This window comes from Melopsittacus undulatus, chromosome 3 (genome assembly GCF_012275295.1).
Source record: "Melopsittacus undulatus isolate bMelUnd1 chromosome 3, bMelUnd1.mat.Z, whole genome shotgun sequence".
Taxonomy (NCBI): Eukaryota; Metazoa; Chordata; class Aves; order Psittaciformes; family Psittaculidae; genus Melopsittacus; species Melopsittacus undulatus.
The window spans coordinates 94,903,994-94,915,082 of record NC_047529.1 but is presented as its reverse complement, the minus strand read 5'-3'; the positions used below and the strand labels follow the sequence as shown (position 1 = coordinate 94,915,082).

The 11,089-nt window shown below is 39.3% G+C and overlaps 1 protein-coding gene across 1 annotated transcript in view; it reads right to left on the bottom strand.

Moving 5' to 3' along the window:
- Window positions 1–8,290: 8,290 nt before the first annotated feature.
- KIF26B (kinesin family member 26B) overlaps window positions 8,291–11,089 on the bottom strand; it is a 286,800-nt gene continuing 284,001 nt past the window's right edge. The window contains exon 15 of the mRNA XM_034061110.1: window positions 8,291–10,140. Coding sequence (XP_033917001.1) covers window positions 9,992–10,140 — 149 coding nt within the window. The 3' untranslated portion in view covers window positions 8,291–9,991. The remainder of the gene's footprint in view (window positions 10,141–11,089) is intronic.

The window sequence follows — 11,089 nt, the reverse complement described above, 5'->3', positions numbered from 1 at the left end:
CTCACCCTGTGAATCTTCTTTCATCTGTCATGACTGTCTTCATAGTTGTGTTCTGGGCATTTAGCTCAAACACAGAGCTGGGAGCAAGCTGGGCCACTCTGCATGGACAGGCACTCAAATACAAGGCAGGTAAAAGCACTGCTACTCCTTCAGCACTGCTGGGCACTGTTTCAAGCAAGCTCCAAGGGGCAGTTTGCTGAATGGCACAGAAAATCCAACAGCACCAGCATGGAAGAGTCTGCAGAGCACAGACAGTAAGTAGGGTGGTTTATGTTCTCCCCCACCTCCTGCTTTATTTATACAATGAGCAATTAATCTTTTGGCAAACTAGATATAGAAAGATGTCAAGTTTTCTCCCATCTCCCTTGTTTCCTGCCATTCATAAAATGAATGAAGTTGAGGACAGATGAGACAGGAGCAAGGACAGTCCCTGCACCTTTTAAAGTGAGTAACAAAGGTCTGCTGGAGGTATGAGACTTCCTTCCCCAGCAGACCCTGAGTCCTGCATACTATACCCATGTATCTGGCTGCACTTGGCTCTCTAGCAGATAGAAGTGTAAATACGGATGTGCGCCACACACAGCTGCATACATTTGGCTGCCAGTTGACTGGCATGAAACCTGCAATCTGATGCAAAGAATGGATGCCAAACCTGTGCAATGTGTCCACAGAAGAGACACGTGTAAACAGAAATGAAAATTAGTGCAGGGCTTTCCCTTAGACAAGCATCCTTTAGGGATGGACCACTTGCTGATCTTAGAGCTTTTTCTGGGTCAGCATTTAGAGTGGTTATTCCTGAACGGAGAGTACATAGGACCTCCAAGCTACCCACTTGTTTATGGAGGTTCTGAAGTGCTCTCTGAGAAATGTGGGGCATTTTTATGGTCACAGCCAGTATAGCATTGTTCAGAGTTTAAATAGCAGATGTCAGCCTCCAAAACTGCCAGATTGGCAACTGTCAAGAATACTAACAGATATCATAACATGTAAAATCCACTTGAAGATGGGCTTTTTCTAGAGGAACTAAATATTAACTTTGTTTTCTTCTGGGAGACTGGGACCTGAATTTTCTTGCTCTGCACCCTCTGTTGTGGCTTCCAGGCAGCTAGTGATGCCAGCCAAAGTGAAGGTGAGGTCGCAGAAGCCCAAATGGTTTGCAGGAAGATGTGGGATAGGAACCAGCTTTAGCAACTGCTTCCGCTCCTCCGGATTTTCCAGTAGTTGAGGAGCTTGTTCAGGACCCCATAAGGATATTGGGCTTGTCAGGTTTCCACATTAAACCTTCTCCTGACTTTTAGTCTGGAAGGTTATGGGTTTTACAGACAAGTTGGTGATGGCTAGGGCATTAGTTCACAAGAGGTGACAACAATATCAAGCATGATTCATAAAGACAGCAGCCTTTTTGTCAGGTGTGAGCTCCTGCTCTTATTCCATGCTCAAAACCTTTCCTGACAGTCTTTCCCCAAAATGGAGGTGCATAGCAGGCTTCAGAACTGACCAAGGCTGAACTGATTTTCATTTTTGGTTTTTTTTTTCAGTTCACAGAGAGCTCCTCACCATCAGTTCTGCCTTAGACAAAGTCTTGGACTTGTGTTAACCCATTTTTCTCTGGTTTTGTCACTGTAAGGTACTTTGGGTTCTTTAATACTGATGTGGCTGCATGATAACAGCAATGAAGACAAATTACCTTGAAAATAGGCAATAAGTCTTTTAGCTCTTTAGAGCAAATCAGAGCTATTCTGAACAGCCCAGAGACAAAACGAATAGCTGTTCATCTTCATTTACAGTTACTGTGGAGAAGCACCAGCATGCAATTTCACTAGCCCAGGAGCAAGAGCTAAGGTAGCACTGAATTCATAGGGTTTGCTGCTAGGAGAGGAGAAATGAGGAGAAGCTTCCTCTTCCCCTCCACCACATTTAGTGCCAGTCTTAGCTTCTGCAGCCACCTTGATATTTTTTCATTTGGAAGAGCTGGTCACCGTAGATGATTGCATCACCTGCACTGTGACTGCTAGCTCTGCCACTGAACTGGTGTAATAACAAGATAAATAGAAGAAAGGATGGTTTAAAATGCTCACCAAACTGTCAACCAAGTATTTAGATGCCTAGCATGTTAATATGTCCCTCCTAAAGTTGGGAATGTGAGGGAATCACCTGCCAGCATATGATGTGTCTTAAAGGAGGTTTTAAATAGCTTCCTTTTTTCTCTTCCCACAAGAAATAGGATTTGCTGTTTTCTTCCAATGGGAAGAGCACAGAGTCCTTATCAGGGCATACCCAAATGTCAATGGGCATTTGAGGTTTTCTCTCTCCATGTGAGATGTTCTCTTAATTATCAAAGGAGAACACCACAAATGTGAACAAAAGGCAAGTAAATATTGTGCACATCTTAGCAGAAGCTCAGAAGTCAGCTGAACATGCCACCATATCGTCTCAGAGAGAAGCATGTGTTCAGTAATGGCCACAAACTTGTTTTATCACTCTTACATTATGGTGTATACCCATGGTGACATAATTGCTAGAGATGACAAAAATTATACCTATATACACATTTTTATCATTTAGTCTCAGATTTTTCCCTTGCTCATAGATGCAGATAGAGAAACACCTGCTAATCTGGGGAGGCATGTAAACATAACCAGCTTATGTAAAAATCTAAACAATTCTGGCCCTGAGATTGTTTTCTTTTTGTTTCTGGACAGCAGCAGGGGAGAAATTAATGGTGCTATGCTTGGGTTAATATTTTGTCATTGCTATCAAACCCTGCAATTCGTTACTGTTTTCTGGTGAATTTGCTTCTCAGCAATACTTGCTTGGTAGAATCCTTTGGTTGTTTTATTTTCAGGTTTCATCTTGCTCACTCTCACTATTATAATAGCGCATCTTCTTGTGGGTCAAAAGCACTTTCTTCTCTGCCACTTCATAAATGCTTTCATCCAAAGTAGAACAGTCAGGAGGAAGAGGCAGATATATTGGTAAGATAAAAGTAAACATTTAATGCCACTATAGTTTGATTTTTTTTTCCAGACATCATATTTTTGACAATGTTTCACACCTCAGATACCACAAAAAGGATATTTTTTAGCCAGCAAACAATAAACTTTACAATTTTAATGGCAAAAGGCTCAATGCATTTGTTGACCAACTTGGAAATGGCTGTGACTTTCCACATTTTGAACTTGTCCTCATGCTGTTCTTTTTCTCCCCCAGCCCCCCACCCCCCATAAAATTTAGTTGATAAAATATATATATATATCTACTACTGATACATCCTCTTCAGGAATTTCTGGTGGGACCAGCATAAGTTCTATATCCATCAGTTTGTCTCCTCCTTAGCCCTATTTTATACCACTGTCATAATGAGAAAGAACGTAGCCACAAACAGAATGAAATGGATTTAGCAAACATACACTTCAATGCATAGCACTTAGATAAGCATTTCCAACCATGATGTGTAAATAAATTATAAAATACAAGCAACTCTATAAAACAAGAACATCCTGAGTTTACAAATAAATTATATCCTTCATACATAGAATATGATGTGGATGTTTGTTAGTAAACAGCAGTTTCAGCTATGGGAGGGACAATAGTAAAACTTAGAAAAGTTAGTATCATCTATGCATACATAAAACATATATGTATGTGTGCTATATGTAAATACTCACACACATACATATACAATATAGAGGGTGAATACATCCATGTCTATATTATATAGAGAATATGTAATATAGCTGAAACTGCCTCAAGCACCAATTTATTACCATTATTATAAAGTTTGCTCAATACTTAAGTAGGACCACTCAAAGTAAGATGGTTTGGGTTGTGTTTTATTTCATATCCGGGAGGGTTTTGAAGGTGGTTTGAAATATAGATGAATGCTACTATTTCACTTTTAGCACTTCCAGTCTTTGCAGAATCACCATGTTCTTTGTGAGCTTCAGAGTGTTGCATAAGTAAGCACAAGCCTGCTGTCCATGAAGCTAGTGACAAAATCCATATTGATTTCAATGGGATTAGGATAAGGGTGCTACATTTTCAAGGGAACTGATTTTTTGCTTTTGAAAGCTTGCTGGAAGAGGAGAAAGAAGAAAAGATAAAGACAATAATAAAATGGTTTATTATTTCCAAGAGCAGGTATGGAAACTTAGATAACCCTGGGATGAGCACACAATAAATGCAAGAGATAGAGATGATTAACTTTGCACTGACAAATCATTCACAGTTTTGTTTGCCATAGTTATTTGGAAACCCGTTTCAAATCTTGCGATAGCTTGCAACAGCCAACCTTGTGTCTCTGAAAACTGCTGGCTGTGCCTGATACAAAAGCCTATAGTGGAACAAAACAAAGACCATGAGGACACCAGGATTAAGCAAGGTATGCCACCCATCAGTGGATTTAAGAAATGGTACCTCTCTGTATGGTCATCTATCAGTATTTTGTGATCTGAATGCTTTGATCTCTGAAATGAGCTGGCGCACTCCTGATGCTGCACAACCATTCCTCTCATATGAACTGGCTTCAGAGGGTCACTCAACCTCTGGTTTATGAGAATCATATTTGCTTCTGCAATGCAGATTTTTTACAATTTTAAAGCTGTTAGGACTAGACAGAAAGCTGTATCTCATAGACAGCTAAGAGTACAGGATTTCAACTGATGTAACTATGCTGTATGCCTTGTATAAATGGTATAAATTGTTGTATTTAAAAATACATGTATTTAATAAAATGTAGAAATTGTTTTATTTAACAGCTGGGGTTGTAAAATATCTTGCCTTAAATTCCTGACACCATGAAATATAGAGCAATTCATTTGATCTATTTTTACAGGCTTTAATGTTTCAATGACAGCCTCTACATGGGAACTGCAGCCAGTTGGCTCTGTAGGCTGAAGAACATGGGGGATAAAAGGACATGTAGAAGAAGCCTTTGAAAGAGTTTCAAGCGTATGTTTTCCCTGTACTGTGGTGTAGGTCACCTTTGTGAGTGCAAAGGGAAAGGTTCTATAGGTTCTCCCTGGAGGAGGAAGGGAGAATGATGTTGCCATTTGTGAACAGCTATGCCATCTCCCAATAATGTGTGAGGGGACCATTTCCCTCAGGCTCTGTACATACACATTTGTCTGCATGCACATACACTATTTTTATGATTGATTGTTCTCAGAAAAAAGACACAACAAAATCATAAACATTTGTTAAAGATGATGTTTGTAAAACAAGTCTACATACTTCAGCTGTCATAAAACTTGAATTCCATGCCACAAGTAGAAGTCACTATTTTAAGACAAACCATATTACCAAGATAAACAAAAAAAAGTAACAAAAAATACTTCAAGATGAGCTGAGTCTATCCTGTGAGCAAGCTTGAGACTTGATGAGCCTTACTTGCAGCACCAGTCCCAGCTTTCTGCCTCTATAACTAACTGCCATGTTCAGAGATGAAAGAACAAAAATACCAGTGTGTATCTTTCTTTCATCCTTTTCAGTACATTATCTGCAGATCTCACTTAGCTTGCTTCATGTCAGAGGATCACGCCACTGCTTTTTACCAGTTATACAGCTGCAAGTTTCAGAAGTTAGGTTATATGGCAGTGGGAGTCTTCCAAGACAGGATCAAGGCCAGAAGATGTTCAGTGATAGCCCTGTGCATAGCCCTTAATGAAAAGTGAGAGAGCCTAGGGGTGTTACATACATAACTCAAATAGTTAAGAGGTGCATAATCTTCAACAGCATAACTAGCAGCACAGTAAATAAATAGTGAATTGGCAGGGGGGAAGAATTTTTCCATTTTCCTCACTGGGTTTACTCTGTTGTAACTCTCCTGAAAATGCAATTGTGCCTCAGTTATACCAGCACAGGTGAGATGAGAACAGGTCCAATACTTAAGAAAGAGCCTGAATATGGTTTTGCTTCCTTGCCTTTCTATAAAATAGTAGTTTGGATTGCTTAGATCTGAAGGAGTTGACAACTAATTGCTCTGAAACAAATACAGGCATGATTAGTAGGAGAAAATATGCATGTTGTTGCGACAGATACACCAGGAATTAGGGTTCTCTTGCACTCTCTAGGATATGACGTGACCCAGCACCCAGAGTCAGCAGGGGTGTGAGCAGTGGCCTTCTGCCTGCTGCAGGAGCTCACACAGATTAGTAGTAGGATGTCTGAACCCAGATCACAGCCAAACTATCCAACCTAAGGTTTCCCTTGAATTTGGAGCTATGAAACAACTTCTGTCCCTTGTATAAATAAGGTTCATGTATGCCAAGACAAGCAGTTCTCCAAATGATGCCTAAACTGACCGCAGCTGCCCACAAGCACAGCAGTGGAGATGCAGAGCATACAGAGCAGTGGTGGTAATCATTACACAGCCTGACAATAAAGAACTGTGATCTCCTGCTACATGAGCAAGCAAAGAATTAACCTTCAAACCTAATTATGTTAACATTGCTGTTTGCTACTAAAGCTGTCCAAGGGAAACAAGATAGATTGATTTCTGAATATGCAAACGATTAAGCATTACATTCACATTGCTCTTGTGTATTTTGGGCAACTTGATGACCTTTTACAAAACTGGCAGTTGCTTAAAGAATGAGGCTTCATGGATGACTTGCAGAAGTGTGTGGGTCTTCTGTAAATGCTGGCTACTGTAGACTAAGATCAATTTCATAATAAGGTCCTGATGCTTTTAGTTATCTCTTTTGGATATTTCAAGTATAATATAAATTCTGAAGTTAAAATCTGTTTTCAACAAGAAAATATTTCATAAATGTCAAATGTCCACATATTTTCATTCCCTTTTATGCATTAAGCCACCACAATTTCTAAAAACATAGTGGCAAATCCTGAAGTGCATCAACAAAAAGTCAAAAAAGAGAAGACGAGCATGGATTTTAGGATAAGAATACTAGTATATGATGGGAGTGTTAATGGCTACTCTAATTAAAAGACCTCAGAAATAAAATATTTGTAAGGACTGTGATTCTGCTTAGTTACTTCATAATTTTCAGTATGCTGACTTCAGCCCTGGCATAATTCGCTTGTTTTCAGGAATCAATTTTGGTCCATCACAATGAACAGGACAAACATATGCTCTTACTGTTCAAAATAATGGCTAGTTAGAGGCAATATTTGCTATGCTTTCTGATCTACAGAGGTACCAAATCTAGAGACAATGAATGATTGAGTTAATGATGCTGAGGAATATTACACATAATAGCTATTTTATAATGGCTCTGAAATATGTCCAGTTGATTTACAGAGATATCACCACTTCTGTATAAATCCCAGACTATGTGAGAGGGCATCTCTTGTTAACAGTGCATTCTGTGCATGCACCATTTGCTAGGATTTTACCTTCTATCAAGTGTATGTTTACTTTTACTGTACTCCTTGCCATTCACCATCTCACTGCAGGTCCCCAGGGAGCCCACCATGTCTATTTTGGGCTGCTCGTTTTCATCAGAGGAAAGACAATGTGCCCGAATTACTCAATGACCACCTTCCAGCAAACATTTTCAGAAATGGTGAAGCATAAAGAAGGTAACCATTTAATTCCATGTGCACAACTTAGGGGTAGGTGGGGGTATTCTTCCTTGAATGCTGAGAAATGTCCTTGGAGATAGGCTTTGCACAGTGTCAGTGTTACAGGTGAAAGTGGTACAGGTCTACCTGGGGATACAGGTGAGTGAGATGGGACTTGGCTTTGGAAGTCTCTCTTCTGTGTGTATGTGACCTGACAGCATGAACCTGGGGCTCTGCAGGACTAAGCCCACAGAGACACACTCCATATCCTAAAGGCACTAAGTAGTCCTCCAGCACAAACCTGTAGGGGTAATTTCCATGGCTCTGCAGAGCAGTACTGAATTCATAGTGCTCTGTGGAGAAGAGATGGCCTCAACAGAATCAGCATATAACAAGTACTGTGAAATCATTACAACGAGAAACAAAGCCAGATAAATTGTGGTATTTGCTGTTTTTCTTCAGAAGTTATTTTGCCTTGAGAGAGCAGAGGGAGAGATCATACCTATATCTTTAATTCTTGCTTGGAATATAAGCTTCATGATAGAAAAATGCTGTGGAATGCACTAGAAAGCAATTGTCATACAGGATATTTTTTCCTTTCAAATAATCCTATAGAAGGTAAGAAAGATCTTCAAAATCCAGTGGAAAAGCTAATAGAATGAGAAAGATTTGTTATTACAAGTTGTAGAGCATTAAAAGAAAAATAAAATTATATAAATATTATTTTTTATTTTATTTTATTTTTTTTTAAAAAGGGTGGGGGTTGTGTTTCAGCTAGACACTAGAAAGTCTAAGGATATTCTTGGATGGTTTTCCCACTGGGACCTGGTGCTTAGGATAGTGTAAGAAAGATGGCATTAATATGATGGTCACATAAAAGAAGAGTTGCATTCAAATAGAGCAGTAAACTGGTGCATGTTGAGTATATGTTAAATGATGCTCTTGTTTTCTCATAAGCAACAAAAAGGTAGCACAACTGTATGTGAGAGAGGAATTTTTGTGAAAAAGCTTATTTCAATATGGAAGAAGAAACCTAATTCAACAAAATAATTTCTTATGTTTATACATAATTAAAATACAGATTTCACACATTTCTTTAAGAAATACAAAGGAAGTTCCTTCCCACATACTGTTTCATAATTAAAGAGGCAAACAAGTAGAATATTTGGATATGCATTGTGATGCAGACCCTTGTCCTTTTGACGTCAATGTGAATTTTGCCATAGCTTCAGTACTGGAGGGCTGGTAAAGAACATGCCATAGCCAACATGCCTGAAGTGCTATATCCCCTCACTCATGACTCCCACTTAGTTCCAGATGTGCTGAGCTGAGCAGAGCCTGCACTTCTCAGGTACGTCTGTGACTATGGACAGACTGGCTAGGGATCAAAAGCTGCCAAAACATGTTTGCAGCAGTGTATTTCAAAAAGAAGCAAAGCTAAATTTTGTCATGGTCTCAAGAAAGAAAGATAGGACAAATCACTCATTTTCTGACTGATAAGCATGGGATCCCTCAGCCTAAAGTGTAATTTTCCAGCAAGTTTTAGCACCAGAAAACAGGTTATGGTAAAAGTGCCTCCTCATTCAGAACTCCAGCCAGGATGAAGCTAAAAATACGTGAAACCAAACAAGCAAACAATTGATGGGAGTTGGATCAAATGGAAAAGATATTTACTTCACAGTAATGTCATCTCTCCTCTCTCATACACTGCAGAATCTACAGGTTGGGAAAATTACTGTGTCCTCCAGCATGTAAGATAACAGAAGAACATATAAGCAAACTTTACTCACTGCTAGAAATATTTTTTGTGTCATCTAGGAAAGTTGCATTTCTCTTTGAGTGGCCTTACTCTGGTAACAAGTAAAGACAGTTAACATTTACTCATATGTTGTACTGATTAGGAAATATCTCTACAAACACAAGTTACTTAGAAACAGCAAGTCTGAAATAGGAGAAAACACCAAGAGAAAAACAAGCTGTAAATACGTTTCAAAAGTGTGTTTGTTTTTTTTTTCTTTTTCTTTTCTTGACTAGCACCATCTGTACACAATAAAGTATGAACATAAATGTTTGGATAATAAAGATTTGCAAGGCACTTGAACAGTTTTTCTGGATAGGTTTTCTTTTAATGAACCTCTCAGTGAAGTCCTACAACCACCTTTCCTCCTCCCTCAGCTAGTGCAGGGAAAGAAGCGTCTTCTGCCAGCAGTTCTTATTTACAGACATGTCCTTAAAGGTTCCTCAAAGTGCTCTTTTAGGCTAAGAGAATCAACCTTTTTATCGCCATTTTTCCATGCTCATCCTTGGTTTTAATATTACTCTTCTGTATAGTATAGCAAATCTCTCATACACACAGTTTAGACTTGACTCCAACCTTCATCCTCATTCTGTTGTCTTTGGGATGCTATTCAGATGGGAAAAGGAGGATGGTAGAGATGCACACTGAAGTTCTCTTGAGGTTCATACTTTATCGGCGTCTAGAGGTGATGTCAAAACAGGTGATCATCATGAGATGGGCCTTGCAGAAGTTGACACGATTTTCCAAACGCTCAGTCACACATTCCAGGGCCTCCAGGTATTCCAAAGAATCCAGCTCAAATACCTGCTCCAGATCAACTGTTGGAAATAAAAACATAGGGATAGGAAAAGAAGACGAACACCAATGCTGGTTGATGGGAGAGACAGAGCTTATTCAAGTCTTCAAACCCATCAATACTGTGCACAACATTATCTCCAGCTTGCCATTGTTATCAAAAGTTGCCTTTTCTGTTTAGTTGCTATTAAAATGGCACAGTGGCTTGCTGATAGTGAAAAATACCTTTAAGATTGCACTGGATGCTTTCTTGAGTGATATGCTCTGCCATCCTCTCCTGAACTGCAGATGCCTTTTGCCACACTCCTGCACCCTTAAGCAAATGTTAATTGCTGAGCATGTACAGACTCTCATATTCTGCTGACCAGAAAGAGGTTTAAGTAGGTCATAGGAGGAGAGGTCTTTTGCTGAATTCAGAATTCAAAACCCAAATTCACACCTCCTTGGTCCTCACAGCTCTCTCTATTCCCTGTGATTCTCATTAGACCATTTGAGTAGCAAGGAAAGGCATATATATCAGTCACACCAATGTAGGTGCCCACATATTGCCAGATGGGAGCTGGCCGTGGCTTCCATGGAAGCTGAATGCAAGATACATTGTCTGAATCAGCACTTCCCATCTTGTCTGGTCCCTGAGATCTATGACATCAATAAGGCTTTCTACACTTATCACACTGAAATCAGAAGCAAAGGCATTACACAGTAAGTGGATAGGAATGCATGGCAAATTCTCTGCTCTCTTTAAATATGTCCTTTTTACCTCTCTTCCTTAGTAGCATCCTGAAACATATAATGTAGTTATTTTGCAGGATGTACCAGTATAGTGTTAACTTAGAGCAGCTGTCAAAAGAAGAGTTAGTATGCTTTAAAGAGAACACACCTGCCAACTTCTTTCTACCACCTGCAATTATCCTAAAGAAATTTTAAATCATAGTTTTTCCTGTAATTCTTTAATATGAACTCATCTGCCTG